Genomic DNA, 26,295 nt, shown 5'->3' with positions numbered 1-26,295 from the left:
ATTTCACCTTGCTGGGAAAGGAGCCAGGAGAGACACTGTGCGTTCATTAGAGAAGGGATGCGCTTCCCCTGCTGCCCCCTCGGCAGGCTCATGGACACAGCCGAGACCTATGGGCTGTCTAGGCTTAATATCCATTGATTTGTAATGGAAACCATCATAAATCACTACAATATGTTGAACTTGAGGGGGTTGGGCAGGCAGCTGAGTGGGCATACTGGGGGACTGGCCAGTGGCCAGGGCACTTTAGCCTGCTTTCCCAGGACACAGCAGACTGAGTGTCCCTGCCAAGATGACACAAGCATGGCTTAATCATACCTTAAAATGAGGCACTTGCTATGGAGAATTATTTAAGTCATCAGTCAGGTCAGAGTTTGTTTTTCTGCAACTATGTAAAATATACGGATGAAATATATGCACATGCCCACACACATGCAAATTTACAGATGAAGCTACATGCAGGCACAATTGTATCCATAGGGGTTTGTGAGCAGCACTGTCCTTCCTTTCCTCATTCCTGGAAATACAGAACTGTGCAAAGAGAATGGATTCTCGTGCTTGCTTCCTCCACCCAAATCCAGGCATTAAGAGCAGCCTCAGTTTGTTTTGGAAAGCTTTAAAAAGGACTTCACAAAATTAACAAAATTAACTTCACAAAATTAACTGGGTAACCAAGTGTGAGCTCAGCACCACTTGCAACAAAGGGAAGTGATCCCAGAAGCCACACAGGGAGAAAAGTTTTACCCTCTACACACACACATCATAACTCTTGCAAGCAAAGGACTTGAGGCTGGAAATGAAAACCATTGTATCAGCACTCTACAAGGTGGCCATTCAGTTTTCTTCACCAACTCTTTAAGATAAAAAAGACTGGGAAATAACCTTATATACTAACATAGTCCAGCCTATATGTACATGTCCTGGCTTTCTCCTTGCTCTAGGATTTTACCCATAGCTGTCTCCAAACCCAGGCATCCATTCAGAGGTATTTGCTGGTTGACATCAATGCCTGACCTAGTCAAACAGCTGCCAGGTCCTGGGCATGGCCCTAAAGGGTTGGTACAGACACAGCTCAGGAGGTTCAAAATGCTGCTCTTCAGGGACAGATACCTTAAATACCTAGAATGAACACCCATTATATATTTTGTGACTGAGAAGGCCTCAAACTTAGATTCTGGGCATCCACATGTGTACAGATACACCCAGCATGTGGCAAGACTGGTGTTTTTACTTACTGAGAGCTCATAATGAAAATTAGCTGGAGCTTCACACCCACCACAGGGCACACAGAGCAAATAACACCCATGAAGTTGATTGTCTTGAAGTTGTGTAAAGCAGAATTTGTAGCAGCACTCTCCCACCTCTAGCAGTATTGAAGAAAAAAAGTTTTTATTCAGCAGAATTGCAAAACGGAGCTTCTTGGAAAATACCAGGCACCAGGCAAAACACAAAGAAAAGTGGTTCTCCAGCGCAAGGTAGGAGTGCTGGCACTCAGCCAGATGCTTGGGTGCTGGTTGTACTGCCTTGTCATCAGACTTGCAACCCCAAAATTGCTTACCAGTCTTCTGCCTGGCAGTTCCCTTGAGCTGGTGGTGGTGGTAGAGGAGATGGTGTTGGCCTCTATCTAGCTTTGTGTCTTCTTGCCAGAAAAGAAATATTGTATTGGGGAATTTTTGATCAGCTCTTTATTCTCATCACATCTATCACACATTATGTATTTACATTGCATAATTAACTTAATTTATTTCCTATACATTTCATTTCTTTATTTCCACATTCTGTCTACATTAGACAGCAGACTATGTGGGGAAGAATCTGGGTTTTTTTCTTCTGCTTTTTTTATCCATTTACATCCTTCTGAAGTGCCATGCAGAGCCACAGTGCAATCGCATGCAAATTATCACCATCGGTAATCGTTAACTCCCATTTATCCTTAATGATCTCTCAAAGTCCATGACTGGCACTGTGACTGTCACATCTTTGCACTGCTGTTTCTTTTCTTTCTTTATGATTTGCCCCATGTACACATTTTAGGAAAGCATCCACATACTGGATGTTTTATACAGTCAGGAGGCCATTGCCCGTATTCAGTCCCTGGGATTTGAGCCTCTTGTTCCTCCAAAACCATGGAAAGGCTATTCTCCCTCTTTTTTTCTTTTTTCCCCTCTCCTGTCTTTTCATTCACAATTTAACTAATAATGAGCTATTCTTAGTTTCAGTGATTTGGCCTCTCTTTAGTTTGCCTTATATGTTAAAATTCTGCTTTGCCTGTGTGGGTGTCTCACCCTCTCACTGTTTCTACTTGGTTTCAACTGATCAAGAAATCAGTGATATTTCTGCACACAAAGTTTCAGAGGGACAGATGCATGAAGGTTGGAGTCCTACCCTTCTGGCATGCTTAGATCTGGCTGATAAATCTCTCCTGACCATTCTTTTCCTTTGGAAAAAATGCTGTCAGGGGAATGGGATGTTCTCTGGCAGGGAAGAGAGGAAGATCTAGAGCTTTCTCACCTTTCCAGATGGGATCCATATTTAGTAGGCAAGATTAACATCCATCAGCTCTGTTGTTTTGTATGAGGCTTGTGTTTGTTTAATGAAAAAAATCTTGCTTGTTTCAGCTCTTGCGAAAAAACGAAACTGGAAAATTTGATCCTTTTAAAAAAAATGGCCGAGACAAAACCTGTCAATAAAGTAACTCCATTAAAGGAGTTAAAAGTGGTTTTGTCCTGCAGTAATAACACACTAACTCCAGAGATGCACTGAGTCATGCAGTGATGCTGAGCAAAAACATTGGGGCCCTGACCCTAAACCCATCAAAGCCTTTCCCTTTTCTTCAAAAGCTCCCAAGCTCTGAGCATGTTGTCCCAAGTGCTGTTATTTGTACTGTCTGAGGGGCAGTGGGTGTCTGCCTGGAGGTCCCTCTGAGCCCAGGGTGGCAGTGGGCCCCTGGTGCTCCCAGGCAGAGCAGAGGAGTGGGGCAGGCATCACTCAGCCATCGCTCCAGCTGCCTGCAGCTGGGGAGGGGCAAGGCACAGCTACTGCCACAGACAGCTGGGCTCTTGAAGCCACAGGCAGACAAGAAGTTGGGTAAAAAATGCAGGATTACAAAGACAGAATAAAGAAAGTGTCCAACCAGCTATTAACAGACAAATAAATAAATAACCTGGAGTAATCATCCCACCTGTGGGTTCTGATGTGCAGCACTAGTCTGGCTGTAACTTTCCTTGTGATCTTTGTATTTCCCTAAAAGCAAAGCCTAGAGCTCTGAGGATAAACTGATTCACCATGATAGGAAAAATAGAGGTAATGTGTTGCACAGCCCTGGACAAAGATGGCGCTTTAATCATACAGCCTTATCCAGCCAGAGCAAGCAAAATTCAGAGTGACTGCAATAGAGGCTGTATAGGATTTTGCAAGGCTTTAATTTGATTCTTAATTTGCATTTCTAAGTTATAAAGAGAAAAGCAATTTATAAATATATATGTGAAAAAAAGAAATGTGTATGCAAGGAGACAATAGAAAGGACAGAAAGTCCACCTCCTAGAGGCTCTGCTTCTAATCAATCATAGTGCTTGAATTAATTTAAAACTTGTATTTCTGATGCCAGAAACATGATGACCAAAATTTTAGTCAACACATGAGCTGACTGCAGTTGTGTTTGGCTCTTGGTTGTCAATTAAAACCACATATTAACAGAAAGTTTGACTAATTTTTACCTCTATCATGTTTTTAATATGCAAGTTAGCTTTTTTTCTATTTAGCATTTTAAAGTCACAACCTGCAGCAGGCAGTATCAATCAGAAAGCCAACTGGGTTCAGAAGTATAAAACCAATCACTTTTGTGTCTGTTCAGTCATTAACAGCTGAAATTAAGTAATAATTAGTATTTATGCAAATAGAATGTGGCAAAATTAATCTAGATAACATAGAAGACCAGTATGCTAGGATCTGTGCTATACAAATTAAATAATTTCCTCAGATTGCTGAGACATAATTAGTTGTGTAAATTTTTTTTTATTTTTCATAGCCTGATCTGTGTGAACAATTAAAGTCAGTCATGTTTTCCTCTGAATTTGGTTTCCATTATTAGGAATTAAAACAAAATGGTGCTCGTGAAAGATAACAGTGCTCCGGAGACCGAAATGAAGTTTCCATATATAATTGCACATATGTCCACATGGCCTACCAACAACGATAAAATCTGCTGTCTCAGGAGATCATCTTTCAAAGCCTGCCTTCCATTATACTGCTAATGCTGATAAATGTGTCTCTTTTGAGGCCAAGTGCCTGTATCTCCATGACAATTCATGAAAGTGATTCATGCAAAGAAATTGTTCATTGGCTTAGAATTTACTTAACCTTGTCTCTTATTTCAGCACAATACACACTGGAGTTTTCATTTGAGATGAGATGCAGTATTTTTAATGCCCAACACACACAAAAAACCCCAAACAGTCATTCAATACCCTGATACTTCCTGAAAAATGCAGGTTTTCACATGGGATGGATTTGGATGTAAACACGATTTAATGAATTTTTCTTCCCTTTTTCACATGTTTTCACCCATCTCCCTTGTGAACAGTTGTTCATCCCAGAAACAGATCACAATCTGCTCTGTCCTAATAATAACAGCAGTAGAGACAACAGTGTGTTTCCTATTTGGAAAGCAAGTTAGGAACTTCGTCTATTTCACAGCATTATGAGATCACAGTAATTAAAGTCTTCACTTTTCAAGGCAACCATGCAGTTTAGCACACCCTTGTTCTGCTTTCTAGCTGAAGGAGCCCAAAAATTGAGATTATGATGAGCAAATTCATCTGAGTAGTCTTTATTTCATGGTGCTTAAGGGGAACAAGTGTGTCACTAAAGGTAAATGGTACAAAAAGTAAATGGAACAAAAAGTGCCAGCAAATCATGGAACCTTTTCATTTGACTCATTATTTTCCACAAAGTTTGCTCAGCATTTGAGAAAAAATATTGTGTTGGCAGTCTTGCATCACTGAACACTTGCACAGGCACACTTTTTTTTTCTCCCTCATAATTCTGGTCAAGCTGCTTTGCCAATTTAACCAAGACCAAGCCATGAAACGTGCCAGCTGTGTGGTTTGCGCAGCTCTGTCTGTGAATTGTTTGCATACTTAACAGATACAGCTCAGAGGATGGGGAGGTGGAGATTTTGGAAAATAAGCTGCTGGTTGTTCTTGTATTGTAATATCATCTTGGGTTGGGGGGGTGATTTTTCTTGGCAGGAGGACAGTGCTGATTTGAAGTGCCAGCTCCAGTTTGCCAAAGAGGAGGCAGCGCTGATGCGTAAGAAGATGGCCAAACTGGGGAGGGAAAAGGACGAACTGGAGCAGGAGCTCCAGAAGTACAAGTCCATCTATGGAGATGTGGACAGTCCCCTGCCTACTGGGGAAGCAGGGGGCCCACCCAGCACCAGGGAGGCTGAGCTGAAGCTTCGTTTGAAGCTGGTGGAGGAGGAAGCCAACATACTGGGCAGAAAAATAGTGGAACTGGAGGTGGAGAACAGGGGGATTAAAGCTGAGATGGAGGATATGAGGTGCCAGTATGAGAAAGAGTGTCTCAGCAGGGACCACATTTCAAGCATTCCTACCTCGCCCTACGGAGACTCTGTGGAGTCAGCCACGGAGCTACGCAGGCACCTGCAGTTTGTGGAAGAGGAAGCAGAGCTGCTGAGGAGGTCAATCTCTGAAATTGAGGATCACAACAAGCAGCTAACGAATGAGCTGAACAAATTCAAGTTCGAGCCAGGCCAGGAGCCAGGCTGGTTGGATGATGCAGCATCCAAGGGTGGTGGGACCTTGCAAGAGGAACTGAAGTCGGCCAGGTCACAAATCAATGAGCTGAGTGGGAAAGTGATGAAGCTCCAGTATGAGAACAGGGTCCTGATGTCCAACGTCCAGCGTTACGATCTTGCCTCTCACCTGGGCCTGCGCACCTCCAGCCCCAGGGACAGCGACGCCGACAGTGATGCCGGGAAAAAAGAGAGTGACAGCGAAGATGGTCGTCCACCACAGCCAAAGAGAGAGGGGCCTATTGGGGGCGAGAGCGACTCCGAAGAAGTCTATGAGAAGACGTCGGGTTTTGGGAGTGGGAAGCCATCAGAAGTCAGCGACCTGTGCTCCACCGAGCTCATGAGAGTGAAAGAGGACACCGAGTCATTAATTAACATCAAACGCGAGGCTGAGCGACTGGAAAGGACTGTGGAGCGCCTTATCACCGATACGGACAGCTTGATTTATGATGCAAAGGTGCACGTAACCAGCAGCCCATCCCCTGAGCAGGATTTCAGAAGTGGTGAGGAAAGGGGAGAAGATAAGCATGAGCCAGAGCTTCTGGATACTGTCAACTCCAGGATGAAAGCTTTCCGGAAGGAGCTTCAGACCTTCCTGGAAAAGGTTGATCACATTGGAGAGGGCCTTAAGGAGCAGATGGAGGACCTATCCCCCCTTCCCCATCTCACAGAGTCTTCCAGTTTCCTATCCACAATGACCTCCATGTCCCGAGACTCTCCCATTGGTAACCTGGGGAAGGAATTGATGACTGACTTCCAGGTAGGTCAGCCTCTTACTTGCCTTCTTTCTCTTTATCGTTTCTCTTTCTTTCTGGCAATTGCTACCCTAGAGCTAATTTTCCTCACAGCTGCTTTGTTATGATTTCAGACCCGCAGTGTATTAAGTGTGTAATGTTAAACAAACACTTTATAGTTTTTTTCTTTTATTTATTTGCACAACTCCTTTGATTCAGAGGCGGTTCCTCGTGGCAAAAAGGCTAATCCATTGGTGTTAAAGAGATCTGTCTTGTTTTTGTCTGTAACAGCAGTGTTTCCCCATGAAAAAAAGGAGATTAATTTAAAAAAAAAAAATCTGGTGAATGTAAATTAGAAGCCTTGCTAAGAAATGTGAGGAGGTCTTTATTATGCTCTCTTGTAAAAGGGTCAGGCATGTTCTCAAAAGCCTTGCCAAAAGAACCCAACCAAATGCAGTTTTCTAAGTGATGTGTTTTGAAAAGCCTGCTTACAGCTCACTCCCCTAACCGAGCAGCGAGTGAGAAGCTCTGTAGCCAGCGAAGGACTGCCTTGCCTAAAGCGTTGCCCATGGGCGCATGTCTAAACTGCCACAACTGCCACACTGGATATGGCTTTTCTGCACCGCACAAGTAAGGAAGGAAGAGCCTTGTGTCCCATATCCTTCATGACTTGTTTGCTTGCTGTTGGTTTGACTCATGCATCCTCATTGCATGCGCCTCATAACCAGTGTTTGCATTCTTTTTTCCTCTCTTTCTCTTTTTTGCTTTTCAGATGTTTCAGCCCATCATTTTGCTCATCCTCATTTTGGTTTTGTTCTCTTCACTTTCTTATGCCACTGTATTTAAGTTGTTTTTTCTGTTCACGCTTTTCTTTGTCTTGTAGTTTTTCAGTCGTCTACCTTACCCATTTTTGTTTTCTTTATTCCCTCCTGTCCTTTTGTTTTTTTGTTATAAACCGCCCATGCATCTAACAGTCCAAACTGAGGGATCAGATGGAGTGGCAGCTCAGACAAGATCGTGGAGAGGAGCAAGAGATTCGCCACCAGCGAGCCACCACCGACCCACACCGCAGAGCTGATGGAGACATTAAACTCTACAGGCCAGGAGACAAGGGCTGTTTCAGTCTAGAGGTCAGCAAAGCAGCCCATCTTACTCACTGCCTCCTGCTGCCTTAGCCAGGAGATGAGTAACAGAAACCAAGGGTTGGGGGAGTAAATTAGACCAAACACGGCACCCCTGTTGTGAAATTTGTGGTTGATCTCATTTGCCCCATGCAGCTTCAGAAAAGCAAATTTGTCCTAACTTTCCAGCCATCACCCTGCTCCAAGTAGCTTTGCCAAGGGGGAAAGTACAGCTCAGGGACCCTTTACAACTGAGTAGAGAAATGAAAGAACTCCAGAAGAGGTTGCAATCCCTGATATTTGATCATGCTTCCAGGTTTTAGCATGTGGATATTTTAAATCTGGAAAGTCCACAGACAGAATCCTTTGCATTTTGACTGTCAGTAGATGCTGATGTGCATGGTGATTCTCAACACCACGCAGGAATGCAGCACCCTGCAACTTCCAAAAAAGCTTATTTAAAGCATAAGTCTCCATTGTTTCAGTTGTTGAGTACTTTTCCATTTGTCAAAAGCATCAATCCATTTTTATTTAAATCTTCATTCATGCAGAGGCCATATCTGCCTCAGTAAACATCTCCTTAGCTGCTTTCTCATGAACACAGATTGTCCAGACAATGCAACTGGTCATGAAGAAAACAACTTCAAATCTGTCTCCATAAAGGTGGGCTTGGACTAGTGAGAAATTTTTCTGCTGGCCACTAGCAAGCCAGTTCTTGAAACTGTGATGGTTAGAGTAGCTTCTAGTGAGGGATGAGTTTTAATGTGCTTTTAATTCTATAGACACATGAAGAAGACTTAATAGATCTGAAACCGTAACTCAGTCTGGAGAAAGGGGACAGGTGGCTAGGACAGCTGGGTTAGCAAGTAAGCAATTGCAAGGCCTAGAAAGCAGGGGTAAGAAGATAAAAACTTCAGGGCAGCTGGTAGCCAAACAGCGTGATGATGTGGATATGAAAGTGGCCCTTCACCTTAACACAGGTAATTCTTTGCTGGTTTTGTTTGGTTTGGTTTAAAATATCCCAACAGCACAGATCTTTGGTAGGATTAGAACAATAAATTTGTTCAGCAGCGTCCCTTCCAACTTTTCACTTGTAACAGTGATAATAGACCTCAGGAAGGATATCTGATAAATCCAGGACACCATAAGCTTCTCACTGAAGAGTAAAGTAATTCTTCAGCTGTGAAAGGGGCCAGTGAGGTAAAGAAATCTTGTTGTTCAGCATGGATCCCTTTGCAATCAGAAACTGATATTGCTTGACAGTTACGGTAGATAGGGTCAGAAAATTACTCCAGCAATATTTAAATATTACAATATTTCTGTTTAAATTCTGTCATATTTATTGGTTCCTCCTACATCTTAGATCAGTGTTGTTATTATATTAAGGCCTGTATATGTATGCCCTCTGTTAGATTAGGGATTTGGCTATTTTTTGCACAATACCTTTTTTTTTTCCTCTCCCAGGATGGGATGAGGTATAAAATATGTACAGTAAACTGTACTTGAACAGAGAAGGGAAAGTTTTCACACCACAGCCTAGCAAGGACCAAACCAGTAGTTATAATCAAAGGTGCTCAAAACATGACCTAGGCTGGGGCTCAAATAGTCTAACTTAAGAAAATGTGGAAGACTAATGTGTTTTTATAGTCATGATCACTTAAGCAAAGAAGAATATTATATTGCTTTATGCTAAAACTTTTCAGTGGGAAGGCTGCCCACTGAAATCTTGAAATATTAAAATCTGTAGTGGTCAAGTGAAGCAGAAGATTTCTCAAAATCATTTTGGAAGATATCATTTTATTATTTTGTTATTCAATTTAATTTTATTATTCACTTTAAGTATTTCAATTTATTTTAATTTTTTTTAATTTCATACACTGCACTAACAAAAACTGTAATTTTTTTTGTTCCTGGTGAATGAGCAGGAAAGAATACTATTCAAATACTGAAGGTGTCTTTTTATTACCCCAGAAATTTCAAATGGAGACTCAAATGCCAGCAGTGGGTATGGCTATACATGAGTCTTTATCTGCTTTGACTTAAGAAGTGAAAATAAATGCACTGGCCTTTCATTTCACTGAGGAAAATGTTTTCTTTTTATTCAAGCAAGCTTATTTGTCTGAATTTTAAATTAAAATTTTTACAAGCAATGGCACACAGCTTCCATTTAGCAATTCCTTCTATTTTTAAAAATGAGCACCATGGGAGCTTAATTGTTTTATTAAAAATAATAAATGCAGACAGACATGTGCTTGAAACCACCCTGTGGCCTAACTATAAACATGTGCTGTTGTTTGGGCTTTTCACTTTAGTTGTTAGTGCAACAGGATTATTAGAATGTATTTGCATGTTAAAGAGGTGGCTTAGAGTCCCAGTCCAAGGGAAATTATATCTTGAAATTGCCTTAAGAGCAGGGCTTTGTTTTCTTGCTGAAACAAGCCTTTCAGCTGCTGTTGTGGGAGGCTGGAGCCCATTGGGGTGGATGTTCCATCCATTATTCATTATTTTAGCAGAGCTCTGTTGTGGTGGGATGGGGAAATCATTCTTTACTATCCAAGGAAAAAGCAGGTGAACTAGTAAGAATTGCCCTGACTAAAATAAACAGGAGAACTAAAACAGGTAGCATGGAGCAAACATCTTATGGCAATAAATGGAAAGCAATGGGAAAAACAGTAAATAATTTTTCACCTGGTGATTTCTGCCAATGGAATATCCATAAACAAAAGACAGTCTCCTCAAGCAATTGCTTCCTGTTTATTCAGAAGTCAGAAGACATTCAGAAGAAGAAAAAATTCTCTCTTTCAAATGACCAGATATGGCTTGGTCCATTTAATACCTGATGCTCTAAATTTGAGCTGTTCTGCTAGTTCTCTTCCTTCAGAGGATCTCAGTTCTGCCTTTTCCTGAGCAAGTGTATATCAAAGGCAAAAACACTTTGCATTTCAGATTTTGATTGTTTTCATACATGGCTTTTAAAGACTTACCATTTACTTCTGTGTAGAAAATTACCATAAACTCTCTGACACTCATATGTTATGGAAAAAGAACCACTGAAGGGAATTCATTTAAAAGGAGTGAATTGTCATCAGAGATTTAAAATAAAAGCAACTAGGCTGGAGAAGGTGAGAGCATGTCTTAAACAACAAGTTTTCCACAAGGTCTAGTAATAAAATAGGAATAGCATATAAGCCACTTTTAATATGTTTATCTATTCTCCTTACTTATCATGCTGATAAGGAATGTATAAGTCTAAGTTAATTACTGGGTTAAATGTGGACCAACAAGATACAGTGATGTGCAACTTAGGTAAGTCAATTTGGCACCTGCTTTGTATCAAAACTTCTGTATGGATCCATTTTGGACCTATGAGGAGAATCTTGATCTATATTTTGACAGTTCTGGTTTTTGACTGGTGCTGTTTCTGTGCAATTTTCATACCTCCATGTGAGTGTTTTTCAGCTGGATGGTTTTTGTAGCAGTTCCCAGCCATGTGCTGAAAATTTACACGTGCATTTCTCTGGTTAAAGGTTTTGTTTTTCCAGAAAGGAAACAGTGAACGGTTCACACATTGTGATTTTTTTTTCTTCTGTTAAAAAAGCAAAAAAACCCAACAACAACAACCAAGGACTACATAGAAAGTTGTATGTCTTATGTCCACTATTCCTCCAATGCAAAGCTGTGGGAAGGAGAAAGATAAACTGCTGCTGTGATTATTCCTTCCCACCAAGATTAGGGGATGCAAGAATAATTTACTTTGATGTATTGTATTCTTTCTTGCTGTGTAAGATTCTGTAGAGGCTGACAGTGTAATGGCTTAAAAGACCCTTTATGATGTAAATCTGGATATTTGAGTTCTAACTGAACTTGGTGAGACTTTGTGTACTATCCATACAATGAGGGATTTTTAAAGACTCGAAGTGTTCTGTGTTTTCCCAAACTCAGAGACTTTTCATATAAGCAGAGACAAATAACCACACAGCTGCCTATTCTACACTAGCAAATGAAATATGTGTTGTCTATTTTTAAGGGGTGAGAAGAAGAGTACATCTTCAGAAGCAGCCTTTGCAAATTCAGTTAGATGTGAATTGCATGTAAAAGGTATAACAAAAGGCACTGGAACTTTCTGACAGATGCAATGGCCAGCTGTCAGTCTGTGAAAAAGTAGCAATTTTTAAACTATGTGTTCAAATGTAAGGTCCAAATATCAAAGCATTATAATGTAGCTTTAGAGGGGCAGTATAAAATAATAATCTTTTGACTTCGAATCGCATGCAAATGCTGGAAAGAAAGCATCATTTTACCCTGCCTCCTCAGGACTTATTTGTTTGATCATTTCTGGGGGTGGGAGGGAAAGCTTATGAGAAAGATTCCATGAAATTTCATGTTCACGGTTGTTGCATATAAATTTATTAGGTTTGCAGGCGAATTGAGGTTGCAATTAGCTACGGTAAAATGGAGAAAGCAGAAAAATAAAACCCAGCCATACTCTGTCTTGGATGGCAATCTTGTAAAAACAAGTCATGGCAGATATGTGGGATTGTGTGAGCTGCAAAGTAACCTAAAAAGCTGTCAGCACTCTGAGAGGTGAGGAAAGGGGTCGGTAAAATGAGGGAGCAGTGGTGAAGTCCCCAAGATGACTTTTCTCTGTGCATCCTCTTGAGGTAAAGACAACAGCATGGATTAGCTTGTTCTGGAGTGATAACAGGTGAGATAAAAGGACTGGGCAGAAGGATTTGGCAGTGCCTGTCTGAGGGGACAGGAGTGGAAGTGTGTCTGGTAATGCAATACCTGGGATAATGGGACACTGTTGGTCGGTGTTGAGCTGTGCATGAAGTGCAGCTGTTTCCGTGGTGCTGTGGTAGAGTAGCAGTAGCTCGTAGCTCCCATGGTATTGTGTTTGTACGTCTTGTAGTGAGTGTGTGTCTGTCCTGTGATGTCAGCACATTGTGCAGTGGCTGTCGTATTCGGGGTGTCTTCTGTTCCTCGTGTAGCACGCTCCTCAATGAGAACAAAGGAAACAAAGAATGGAATATAACAGGTTATCAACTGTTGTGTCCATTTTGTAGTAATGTTCCTTTTTAAAACAAAACAAAACCACAGTTGTGCCACAGACTGCAGCCTGCTGGTTGCATGATAGGGGACTGATTTCCACATGTAAGCATCCAGACATCCATCAGAGCAGTATCGGGTACCTGAACTGCATACAAAAATATTACACTATACATTTATAAGTCTTATTTATTTACAATCCTAATAGATTGTTTAGCAGCACTCTATTAGGTATGTAAGAAGCCTTATTTCTCATGATTTGAGCAGTGGAGCTATCCCAGCACCTCTGCTAGAAATAACATTATATATAATTATGGGCTGTGAAGAGTTCTCAGGTTGCATTGGAAGAGAAAAGGTGTGCAGCTCTGCATTCATGCACTAGCTGCTTTCTAACTTAAATTTGCTTTAGGCCCTACAAAAATGTATTGTCCTTTAAGAGGCAAAGCAGTTGTGATGTGATTTTAGCATACATGTAATACTGTATCTGCCTTCATGATATATTTAACTTATTTTCAGTAATTCCAACAGTTCCCACATAATCCTGGCACTGAAGTTTCCTGAAATTTGGCTTTGATGGGCTACATATTTATAAAAATATTGGATGGGTTAATAATTTTGAATTCATGAAGGGAAATAACATCTTTTTTTCAAATTATACATTAATGAACTGATACATTGGTTTTTGTTTGCCATATTCCTAAAGAAGCCTGATCAGAATAAAATAATGCAGAAATTCCTGATGAAAGTAATTTTTCCTTTATTGCATGAGAGAATTAAATAAAGAATTTACAAATGATTGTGCCAAACTCACAAATCCCATCATAAGCAGTTCTTTTCAAAACCAAATTTTGACCTTATGCACTACAAAATATTTGCAGACATATTACAGAGACAGATTAAATTGCTAAGGCAGGTCATGTTCTCTTAATCACTTTATGTGTACCTTTCAAAGGGATGGAAGTGTCTTTTCTTCAGGTACAAAACAGACATGCACAAGTCAATAAATGACTCAAGTAAAGAAGGAACTGATAGGGCCCAGAAAGTCTGTGTAGGTCCACTTTTGGTTTTCAGCAGAGTGTGGTCCTGCAGCTAGTTTTTGGGATGCTTCCATTTGCCTTATCTCATTTTTCCCTAGAGGAGGGGTGAGGGGTGTCTGTTCCAGGGAGAAATACATTTTGAATAACCAAAATGTTCCAGCAAGGGCTGTGTGGCCTGAACAGCAGCAGCTGCTGGCTTTGCTCTGGGAGGAGTGGTGAGGAGGTGGATGGAGGTTTTGCTCTGGGAGGTGGGAGGAGTGGTGAGGAGGTGGATGGAGGTTTTGCTCTGGGAGGTGGGAGGAGTGGTGAGGAGGTGGATGCCGGAGCTGATGGAGATGGAGAAATGGCACCACAGCCCAGGAGAGCTGTCCCACGACCTTTGTTATGTCCTTGCAGCTGCTGAGGCTGGAGCACACAGGACATGGGCCAGATAAGAATTTAGGCTTACACTTTGAAGCCTGAAGCAACCCTGTCATTAAGTACATTTTTGCTCTGGGAAGTAGGAGTTTGGTGCTGCTTTCTGTGGTTGCACACGTGAAGAGGATGGCATCCAGCTGAGCATCACTTTTGTGCAGATAAATCAGTTTTGGCACCAATGTGAGAGACACAAAGTGAAGGGCACAGAAAGTTCTGGTCAGAAATATAAGTGCCACAAGATTAATTACCGTAGTGTGAATAATGAGATCTGACTCTGCCTTCTTGGGTCTTTATTTTTGAGTTAAGTAACTTTCAGGAGTAAAGTTGATGGGATGCCAAACTTAATGAGATCATAAAATTGAAGCTATTAAGATTAAAACAGTATGGGACCTGTATGGGGATACTTAATTATTTTGGTCAGATCTCAGGCTCACACAGCTTATCACTGTGACATTTTTGTTGTAATTATTTTGAGTAGAAATCACAAAATGAAGTTGATTTGTGCAAAGAACTGTCTTGTATCTGAAGAAAGGGATCTTATGTATCCTTGGTTTAATAAATGCTATCGCATTAACTGCCCTACCAAAACTGCTGCAAATGAATAAATAATTAAGTTCAATATGCATGCATTAGATTAATCTTGTGCAGAGGTGTTAAAATTTTCAGCTTTGATTATAAGAAAATGCACCACCAAATACATAATCCTGCAAACAGGAGTCTCAGCTATTCAAGGCCAAACCCAGAGCAGAGGCCTGAGGAGAATATCCAATGTGTAACATCAGCATTCCAGTTTTAGTTTCCAGAAGAAGGCACACAGGAAATTCCCACACAGATTTAGGACACTGTTATTTATTTGCACACTGTGCTTTGGTTTTAACTATTGATAATCTTGAGTTGTGCAGATGTCTGTCCCACGGCTCTTTTCTTTTTCATTTTTTTCACACCTCCAAGACACATTTTCTGCTAAACGTTTCCCTTTGTCCTGCTGATCAGCTCAGGGATTCCCATGTTTTACCTGTACAGAATGTATCGATACAGGAGCTTCAGGCTCAGCTTGAGCAGGAGACAAGACTTCACCGAGAGGAGCAAGAAAAGTTTTCAGAAAGGATCATCCAGGTAAATACAAAACCCACCTGGGAGAGACGCATGACCATGATGTGTGACATGAGCCTTGTTTGTCAGGACTGTGGGAACTTGTGTCCTGATGTATGACCTCATCTGAGTAAATGAAGAATCTGGAATTTGAGGAAATCTAAACTCAAGCCCATTTTACCACCGTAAATCTGGCTTCTCTGCTTGGTGGAGAGAATTTTTGTCCTCCCCTCTGCTGGGGAAATTGTGGTAGAGATATTAAATACTGCATGGAGAATTCTGTCACCCTTCAGCTCTCTGTGAGCTGGGGAAGGGTGTGTTTGATCCCTGGGAGCTCAGTTTGACTCCATATCTCATTCTGACTCCTCCTAGTCAAAAGAAAATCCAGCACCTCTCTGAAGTCAGAGGAGTTATGTGCACATAGCTGAGAAACAAATCAGGACATTCATTCTTGTATTTTTCAGTACTCAGTGCTTCCAATCTTCTTACTAATAGCTAGTGAATAAATAATATTTTTTTTACATGAGCTCCCCCTGCTCTTTTGAAGGCTGGAACAGATTAGTCAATCGTTTTCTGATCTCTAGTTCCTAGAGCGAAAAAAATCTGTTGCTAATTTCTGCAGGCTGTTTGGCTCTTAACTGAAGTTTTCTTTTGAAATTTACTTCATGGACTAAATTCAGCATAATTGTTGCATACTGTAAAGAATTTTTCCTTGTGCCAACGAATCTCTTTATGCCCAAGTGGTATCTCTCTGTTTTTTCATAACTAGCTTTAATTTCCAGTTGATCTCCACAGGAGCTTTCCACAGGAGTTTTTGAAGGCAACCAGTCAATTGATTTCCTTCCTAGTTGCCTCAGCTATGAATGCTTTTTGGAAGCTATGTCCATCTCTTAAAGTTCTTTTCTTGTGCAATTGCTATCCATTGAAAAAGCATAACACTCTATGAATCTACCTCCACTAGGGTCTTCTGCAAAAATTCATGACCACAAGGATTTGAAATATAACAGCTTGTCAAAATGATAAAAAAATGCACCAAAATCAAAGCTAGCTGTTCATGTTGATAGCCATCAGAAATAGAAGAATAAAAGCATTTTCTGGATTCTTCATTTTTTTTCCAGATTATGCCCGTTCTGTTGATAATATTCCTTTTTTATCACTTTCCAGGATTTCTGGTGGAAATTACTCAGATTTTTGCTGTATTTAACCATAAATTTATTTGGTGAAAATATGGTCATCAACATCAAATCTACTTCTTTCTTTCTTTTAGTTTTAGTAAAAACTAAATTTAAAATCAGCTCTTCTTTTACTTTTTTACTTTTAGGAATGTTTAATGACATCAAATTGATGGGTGCCACCAGTGTATAATCTCCCTGAGTGTTATTAGGAGTTGTGTGTATGTTTTTTTGGGCCATTATGACTAATTTTGTTCCAGACTACTTTTAAGACTCATTTAAACATATTTAAGATAGCCACTACTGTAAATAATTTCAATTTAATCGTGAACTTTTTAAGTCATAGTAGCATAGATGCTAAAAATGTGCATTATGCTGGAGCACATCATTTAGATGGCAGGCACGTCCTTAGGAAACTATCTCATATGGACTGGCACCCTCTTTCAGAAGCATCTGAATGTTGCCATGAAAATCAACCATATATTTCTTAGCAGTATTTATTGCTAGGGAGTGCTAATCCCTGAATTATTCTTTATTCTTATGTGAGCGTTGTTTGTTGCAGGGCGTGTTCCAATGGTTTGGATTGTTGTGGTCGTAAGTGTACTGTGGCTTTCATAGATTTTATCTATGGAGCTGGTCAGGAAAAGGAGAGGCTGTTGTTCTGCAGACTGGAAAATAAAAACTGGCACCTCTAAACAGTGACTCTGTACTCATTTTCCATCTGCATTTTCTTCATCCATGAAGAAGGCACAGCTTGGTTGAAGTGGAAAAACTTTCTCATCTTTGTGCAACTAATTTGTACAAGTTCTGTTGGCTGCAAGTCATGCCATGGTTTTTTTTTTATATATTGAGGGAGAGGTCATGTTTAAAGAACGATGTTTCAGGTGACCTTGCATTGAAACAGGTGTAGTTATTCGTTTTCTCTAAGGAATGAGCTTTTCTTGGTGATTTTAGTACTGAGGCTGAGACACATTGAGTGCTGAGTTGCAATCTGTTCCTGTCTCTTCAGTTCCTGCTTGTGTCCCAGATAAAATCATGCCAGAATGAGAGACCATTTACTGTGGTATCATTCAGTATGAACTCCAAGAAGTGAGGGACCAGTAGTGGTATCTGAGGTACTGGAAGTGTTTTCTTCAGAAGTGTTGCCCTTCCAGAGGCAGAGGGAGACGTAGCAACTGTGGACAGATTTAACCTGTGCCTGTGGGAGGAAGTTTCAAGGCAAATATTCCAGGTTGTCTGAAGGGCAGCTGTGGTCCCACCTTGTCCAAATGGCTGCAAATGCATTTCATAGTGTGATATGTGCAGCAGTGTGGGCTGGTGGCTCTGCTGGGAACCTACTGCAGAGATACAATCAAGAGAGGGAGGAAAATATGAGTGGTGTAAAATGTTTAACCAGCTTCAGAGATCTTGTGCATGATTGAAGTAAATATCCACTTCCACAGCAGGTTACTTTCATATGGTTATCTCAGGAAAGTTTATCATCTGCTATCCTCTAATTTCCTCAGCAGTCATAACTGCTGAAGAACTGACTGAGCCAAACTCACTACTGATGAAAATTAGTGATTTCAGTTTGTCTCACCCAGTGAAGAACAACTCCTGGAGACTGCCCCAGGACACCACTCTGTTGACATGTTGCCTGTTATTCCATTTAAGCTGGAGGAGGAGCATATGCAGACCCTGCGGAGAAAAGACTTGGAAGTGCAGAGCTTGACTTTGCAGAACAAACTGGAGGAGAAGACCTGGAGTCAGGAGAAAAATCTGCTGCAGCAGGAACTCAGGCATTTCAAGCAGGACACCTTTCTCCTGTATGTCAAACTGAAGTGGCTGCTGAAACACTGGCGGCAAGGCAAGCGAATGGAGGAGGAAGGGGAGGACACATTAGAGGTAACTGTCCCACCTTAATAACTCAGATGAGTACTGGGATGTCCCTTCTTTAAGTGTAGACTTGAAATATGATGTGACACCAGCAGCTTTCAAATTGCATATATGTTGAAAGGGGATTCAAATTAAACATGAAAGCTGGTGTTGGCTTGTGCTGAAGTATATTCTGCATGATATGTTACAGATCACACATCTTTAAAGCGAAACACTTAACTAGTACAAACAGCTGGTCCTAAATACTCTCACATGGTAAATGAAAAATTAATTAGGTCTCAAAGATATGACTCCTGAGTAATTTTTAAAAAAGGAAAAAAACACATTAGCAAGGTGAGGGAGTCAAATCTATTTAGATGGATTGAGTGCTGTTGTTTTTCTCATCCAGTGCACAGTGTGTTCCTTACAAAGCCTTCAGCAATACAGATGGAGGGAAGCTCTGTTTCTGTGTTGGCAGGAGAATTATACAGCTTCATGTGGGAACTTACAGTGAATCATCCTTATTTGTTCCCCTTCTCTATACACACACGTCTGTCACCGTCAGCAGCAGTACATCAGTCGTCATCATGGTGCTTTTCTAAGTAGAGGCTAAATCAAGACCAGGAATTTCAGAAGTACTTAACAACCTGGAATCCCCAAGCTGACACATCTCAGCAGGGGTGTGGTTGCCAGCCAACATGCACTGGGAAGGAAGTGTTGAATTGCACACCCAGGATTACCATTTTCTTCTTAGCTAAAGAAAAAATAAATAAAGTGTTTTCCCATTCTGATATTGTTCACTAAATTATTGAGAACAATAGATTTGTTTTGCAGGTTCATGCAATTCTGAAGCGATTTGGTAAGCAACAAAGCAATTTTTCTCAGTATTTCTCGTCCTTTTATGCCTAGTGTTTTTCAAGGTTTGCTGCATTTGGCAGTACAAGTAATCTTTCAGGTCTGGTCAGAGTGTGCTTAAGCTGAATACTCCAATGTTTTGTTTTCTTAGATAAAGAGTGGCTTAACATCTTTAGATTCATCTGCTGGTAATATGAGTCAGAAACAAGAGAGGAGTAGCTATTTAGAAATAATTAGCTTCTACTTTACTTCAGCAGTGTTAATTTGCTTCTGTGTAAATTAGCTCATCTTCTAATACCGAACTGTTTGGATTTTTTAACTGCTTAATTTATTACCAGCCCAGATTTATTGGAGCCATGTTTTCCTTATGCTTTGCAGAAAATAAAATAATAGATTTGGATACTTCCTAATCTCCATTACTTCATCACAAAATACACCAGTGTTTTGTATAGTTCTTGATTAATGTGTGATGGATTATATCCTTCATGTGACATTAGACCCATCTCAGTTGCATAAATCCCCTGTGTTGCAGGCCTGCATAGTGGTGTGTTCACACATGCAGTATGCGATGTGTCACTCAAAGATGAGTTCTGTAGCCTGAGCTGAAGTCAATATATGCCACCACAGAGATGCAGTCCCTTCCCTTAGTCCTTCAGTAGATTCCTGGCCCCAGAGGTGAATGGCAAAAATGTGTTCCTGTGTTCCTGCATTCCTGTCTCCTTGCATTCTAGATCGAGCACCCTGAGGCCCTGCCAGACTTCAGCATTCAGCCTGAGCAGAAGGCAAATGATGCAGAACAAGAGGAGGAGGAAGAGGATGTTGTGTTTGCACTGACAGATTTCTCCCAGCATCCCACCACGGAGAGCACCGATCATGGACCACAGCTGCAGACTGCAGAATTACTGCAGCAGCAGAAGCAGGTACTACACCATTTATATATCTTGCCCTGGAAATGGAAACTGTGGATTTTCTGAAAGAGTTCTGTGCTGCTGTGTTAAATCACCTAGAATTATCCTTGTGTAAATACTTCTAGCTTCACAGCAATTACAGTGGATTTCATCCATTATATTTACATTTAAATTTAATCACGAGCCACGTGATTACTGTTCTTCTGTTGACAGATGCTATCAGTGAAAAATCCTATTTCCTCTTGTGGCTGTTTGCCCAGAAACATCTATCAGTGTGTGATGGTTTACAGAATTTACAGGCTCCTCTTGTCTGAGCACATCTATTGTACTCTACTGTCAAGCTTTTAGCAAGAACATGTGATTTTGTTTCCTTTAAATAATTTAAGAAACTAGCACATGTATTTAATGTTTCCCTTAGAGATGATGGGAAAATGATGTAAAAGTTCCTTCCTGTCACTGGACTTATTTTTAAAAGCCTGAAATCAAATCATACTAACTTTTCCCTGGCATCTCCTGTGCCCTGAGTGTGTGTCAGAGCACTGCCATATATCCTAGCTTTTTCCTTTGTACATTTAATATACTAACTATCCTCATCTATTTGTAACAATACAAATAGAAGAAGAAGACAGGTTTAGTATATTTTTAAATGAAAACCATTCATATGAGACCATCCTGTTACATGGATTTATTTTCAATCCTAAATAGAATGGAGCAAGAATTCTATGTGAAAAACAAATTCAGGGGAAAAAAAAGTCTTCAGTCTTTAAGCCTGATGTCCCTTGTCTTTGACTTGGGAGCCTGCTCCACAGTGACAGCTCCCAGGAAAACACGTACTCCCTATGATCACAATATTTAGCTGGAGTCACTGCAGGCCTGGGGATTGTGTCTCTTTGCATCTGAGCTCTTCACATTGAATTCCCCAGACCCTCATGATTATGGACAACCTGTTTACTAACTGCCTATGTGTTGCAGCAGGCAGCAGGAAGTCCCCATCCTATAAAAATGATATTTTCTGTGGAGGGTGCTACCAAGTATTCATTTGATGGTTTGGCATTTGGAAAGGTTCTGTCTTGCTGGTCACCCAGACCCATCACTGCCTTCCTCTCAGCAAGCTCTTTGCTGGTAAAAGGCTGTAGGAGGCATGATCAAGAGATGCTCACGAATACACCATCTGACTGCATTCCATCTGTACACTGATTTATTCTGGAATTAGTAAAATAAATATGTACCAAAATGTTGTTTCTTTACAAACTCCATCATGTAATAACTTTCCATATAGAGCTCTTAAAATAGAACATTCAAATGAATTATGTACTCTTTGAAATAATCATTGCTTAGACATTAATCTCAGTTAAGGTGGCAGAAATGGGCAGTAAATTGATTATAATTCATTTTGATATAAATCACAGCAGTTCCAGCTAATCTTGCTTGAAGAATTGATCCATAGGAACTAACCACATCTTGGTACCCCCCAAGATGATAAATAGTGCATGATATCCAAATGAACTTATCAGGATAAAACAGATTCCTTTCTCCCCAACCAGAAAAAATGTTATTTTGACACTGCAAGAATGAATAAGTTTGCTAAATATTTCTCATTTTAATCACTGTTATTTGTTCTGCTTGCACATGCTGGGGCATCTTCTCACAAGCCCTGCTGTGCTGAAAAACATACTGAGTTTTGAGGGGCTTTCTGCAGGTTCCTTAAGCCCACAACTGGAAAAAAACAGTGTTTATACAGGAAATTGGAATGACTGCTGCAGCTGGAAGTCTCCAAGGTTTGCACCCACCCAGAAGAACCCAAAGTTGCTGGATCTGCCTGACAAGCTCCAAGATGAAATGCATCAGCACACACTTCATATCAGGAATGAAACTTTTAGTTAGTCTAGGAGTGGCTGAGATAACTAGGTCAGAAAAAAGAAAGGGCATATGGTAACCTGAGGTTACCCATATTTATTTTTAACATTTCATTTTAATATTTAATGGATTGTGTTTTCAGACTGCACTCTTGCTGCTGACTTTCTTCCCCTGCCTGGAAAGTGGAATTGTTTTGAGAAGAATTATAAACCCAAAGGCCATAATTTCAACATGCAGCTTTTAATTTTGTATTGCTATTATTTGAGATACTCAGCTTGCTGAAATATACACAAGTCTGTCTTGTCTGGGATTTTTATTTGGACAGTGTGTGGAGGGATCTGGGCAAGGCAGAGCAGAAAGGGGAGAAAAAAGTAAAACTGATAAGAGGCAGAGTAGATCGGGAGTCTGAGAGGGGTCTGTTCATATTTCCCTGCATGACATTGTCCCTTGGCTGGTGGCTGAGGGACACAGCAGAAAGTGTCAGGCAAGGTTAAGAGCCAGGCTGGAAGTTTGTTTGTATTTAGGAGATAAACAAGGTGGACTGGTGGCAAAGCAGAGGAGAGCAGCCTGTGGATAAAGGAAGAGCTTTGTTTCACTTGACTATGAAGGGTGAGATGCCTGTTAGATGGTATACGATATGGGAATAAGGAGTAGAGAGTTTATCTATGGTCCAGTAGAAAAAGCATTGAAAAACAGTACAGTGATGTTGTTGCTGGGAGGTTTTTTAAGAAAATCCCCAATTAGATCTCTTTTCATTCATGCAATGTTTGTTTTCAAAGCTTAGCTAAGAAAAAAACTCAAAGGTATAGTCATTAAGCCCTGAATATTCTGAAATGTGTTGCACCAAGATCCAGCTTATCTTTTGCCTAGATCTGTGATTAGACAGAAAAAATACATGGTTCTGGTTTGCTGTTTAGGCTCCTGACCTTGCGTTTTTAATTGACTGCTCTACTAAACTGCTTGTAATACCAGCCTGTGGCTAAAGTCTTCAGTGAAATTCTCAACGGAAATTCTCAGAGAAAAATGAGTTGTGATTGAAAGAAGAACCAAACTGCAAACTGCTCTTGACCAAAACTTTTCTAGAGCTGGATGTTCCTGTTTCTGTGGTTGACTCAACTTAGTAAATGCTCCATTGTCCTGCATTGGAGCCTACATAAAGGTTTTGTTTGCTGTCAGCTATTTTTCCCATAAATCCAGAGCTGTGGATACAAGTCCTTAAACTTTTGTAAAGCCTTTGTAATTATCTTGTCTTAGATCAGTTGTAAATCAGTGAGATTCCTCTAAGCTTTAAATTTTATAAACAGCTAAGGTGCTAAAGAGCCACCTCCTTGCATGGAAGACTGTCCAGAGAATCACAGCCATGCCAAATTTCTGCTGTGCAACATGTCTGAAAGGAAGGGGAAGGTTATAACAATACTTGTTGTGTATTTACAGGACTTGGTCTTCTAAATAAGCTTTTTTGCAAACAAAATCTAAACCATGGCTAGTTGTAAACCTTATATTTCAAAGCACATTCTCTCAAAAGTACTTTCTTTGCTCCCCAAAACCACTCCAGTTTGGCAAAACAGAAAAAATAATTTCACAGACTTCTCAAACTATAAATACAGAGTCATGCAGAAGAGACTTCTCTGCAGGAGTCCAAAGTATGTAACCAAAATTGGATTTAAATTGGCAAGGTAATTAAAATCCCAGCAAGCCAGGGGGCACCTGGGTTACTTGTCCCATAACAGTGACATTGATGTAATGCCTCTAGAAATAAGAAATGCCCTCAACACAGTAGGCTACAAACCTGCAATGAGGCTCTTTTTTCTTTATGTACTTTATGTACTAGTCCTTATCTTCTTTCTTTGCAAAGCAAATTTTATAGAACTCTAAAATTATCAAATGTATGCATAGGAATGAGAGTTGTAACTTGCATTGGTGTCATTTGGCTTTGTTTCTCTTCTGCCTCATTTCTCTTGTGGAGCCTTTTGACTGCTTTGCCAGAGAAAGGTTTGTACAGCACACCAGAAAACACAGAACATGGCTCTTGAACGAAAGCACTTCACAGACATTTAGAGTCAGGGTTTTCAAAGAGTATGAGACCAGATTTTGATGCCTCCAATACCCAGCAGCTCCTGTTGTGACATTAAGGGCAAAACTTCAAAGGAGTTCTTATTCTGATTATTACACAAGGGGCTTGAAATGTTTGGAGACTTTAGCCTTAATTAGGTAGTAGAATGAAAATGCATAGTGGAAACATAAAATCTCATTGCATATTGAATAGTAGGTGATCTTATATGCATGATGGAGACTGCTGCTGGATAGCAGGAAACTGCTAATTGGCATTAAATGTTAATGGAATTAATTCTGCTTCTGTGGGTGCGTTTCTTGCAAAACCCCATCTTGTACCTCATCACTTTTCATTAGCCCAAGATGATAGGTCAGTCAGTGAGCACCTGCAGTCATTTCCCTACATCTAGCATATTTTTGCTGATGCATCAAATGTCTTGGAAAAAGTAGACCACATTTGTTTGTTTTTTAAAGAAAAAAGGCACCTTAGCAAGTATAATTAGTGATTACAAAAATGGGTGAGGTGGGTTCAGTGATGCCAAAAATCTGATGAGCATATGAAGTCAGCTTAGTTGTCTGCATAAAATTTTATAAGTGTTGTCATTGGAAAAAGCACATGACAAATATTTAGATTTTTGTGTACTTCTGTTCACTTGACTTGTCTTCAAAGAAGCCTCCATGTAGTTAGTTCATTAAATACCAGATAAGAGGGAATGCAGGAAGCCTTCTCTTGAGAAAACAAATTTTTAAAAAAATTGATTAGAGTATCATGCAAGGATGGAGACAACTAATTTGAGTTAGGCCTTCCCAATGGAGTTAATGCATTCCTGAGAACCAGGTAATTAAATGCTGAATTTTTTGAGTAAGTTTTCCTATTTTTCTACCCCTTGCTGTGTCTGCTAGTCAAGTATAATTTTCATAAAAGTATTTTCTAGTTAGGATAACTTGTCAGATACAATCTCTGGCTACCCCCTGGTGCTTGAGAGGCTCATTGGGAATATTTTATTTAAATTTTGGACAAATGAATCATATATTTTTGTTTTCTGATTCAATAACTGCAAAAAATTGTGGGAAACCTTTTCTTTTACTAATCCAAAATGAGTATTTAGAAAATGCTTTTTTATATTTGACATAAAAATGGCAAGTTTTGCAAATGCCCAGAGAATGTGCAGAAGGAAAACGCCAAAAGTAAGGGAAAAGAAATAAGATTTGAGTAAGAATATGTGATGTCACCTCTGGACTAGATTTTCAATTTAGCTCTGCTCTTGACTTCTGGCTACCACAAGAGCTCTGACATTTTCAGCATGGCCATGACACTCTCAACAAGACATGAATGGGGCTTTGCTCTTTGATCCCCTCTGCAAGGGGGAAGGTGGCCTCCCTGCCCTTCAAGCCTTTGGTACCCAGAAGGGTGCTGCTGCACAGCTAACCTGGGTGCAGCTGCCTGGCGTGGAGCAGGAATGTGAAGTACAGACTACTGAAACACCTCAGCAGAGATACTCAGCTCAAAGCCTCACTGTATTTCCCAAAACAATTTTATCTGATAATGTAAAAGCATTAAAAAGTTATCCCCTTTCTTTTTATGTAGTTTACAAATATTTGGCATTTGATACAGAGCAATGACTGTATGTGTGAGACAGACATGTAACTACCCAACAAACCTCAGGAATGATACTCTAGCTTTGGTTTACAGTATTAAAAAAAAAAGTTATTAATGATGTCCTCAGTCCAGAAAGATGCTTAGTGCCTTTTTCAGAGTAACTTAAGTACCTTTGGCTTTCAGGAAGCATCAGCACTAGGGCTAATGAGAAGCAGAATCATAGAATCTTTTATGTTGGAAAAGACCTTCAAGATCATCGAGTCCAACCATAAACATAACACTGCCAATTCCACCACTAAACCACATACCAAAGTGTCACATCCACACATCATTTAAATACCTCCAGGGATGGTGACTCAACCACTTCCTGAGCAGCCTGTAGACAGAGCTAAGACATTGCTATTCTTAGTTTTCTCATGCAAGAGTTAACCCAGGCACTTTCTCTTCCGTGCAGTGGACACACAGTCATCTTTTGTTCTAAAAATGAAACTGGGGATTAAAGTCAGCATCAATGACAGCATTTTGTCTGCTTTGTCGTGTCAGGCAAGTGAAAACCGGAAGCTGCTGAATGCTCTGAAGGGTTTGCTGGATGAGTTCCGCTCGGAGCTGCGGGACGAGGAGCGCGAGCGCCAGGGGCTCCAGCAGCAGTACGCCCTGCACAAGGCAGCCTGGGAGGTGGAGGTCACTGAACTCAAGTGTCGCCTCCAACAGGTAACATGCCCTGAGTCCAACACC

General features: G+C 40.5%; 1 protein-coding gene across 6 annotated transcripts in view; it reads left to right on the top strand.

The window, feature by feature from the left end:
• MTCL1 (microtubule crosslinking factor 1) overlaps positions 1 to 26,295 on the top strand; it is a 101,848-nt gene that overhangs the window by 54,710 nt on the left and 20,843 nt on the right. For 2 of the 6 annotated variants that reach the window (XM_064433837.1, XM_064433859.1), the window contains exons 5-10: positions 5,247 to 6,572; positions 7,521 to 7,676; positions 15,194 to 15,286; positions 18,088 to 18,318; positions 19,875 to 20,063; positions 26,104 to 26,271. In XM_064433837.1, the coding sequence (XP_064289907.1) occupies positions 5,247 to 6,572; positions 7,521 to 7,676; positions 15,194 to 15,286; positions 18,088 to 18,318; positions 19,875 to 20,063; positions 26,104 to 26,271 (2,163 nt within the window). The remainder of the gene's footprint in view (positions 1 to 5,246; positions 6,573 to 7,520; positions 7,677 to 15,193; positions 15,287 to 18,087; positions 18,319 to 19,874; positions 20,064 to 26,103; positions 26,272 to 26,295) is intronic. The other 4 variants (XM_064433846.1, XM_064433878.1, XM_064433855.1 and 1 more) reach the window with 3 other exon arrangements.

The sequence above is a fragment of the Passer domesticus genome, chromosome 1, assembly GCF_036417665.1.
Source record: "Passer domesticus isolate bPasDom1 chromosome 1, bPasDom1.hap1, whole genome shotgun sequence".
Taxonomy (NCBI): domain Eukaryota; kingdom Metazoa; phylum Chordata; class Aves; order Passeriformes; family Passeridae; genus Passer; species Passer domesticus.
This window is presented reverse-complemented; position numbering and strand designations above follow the sequence as displayed.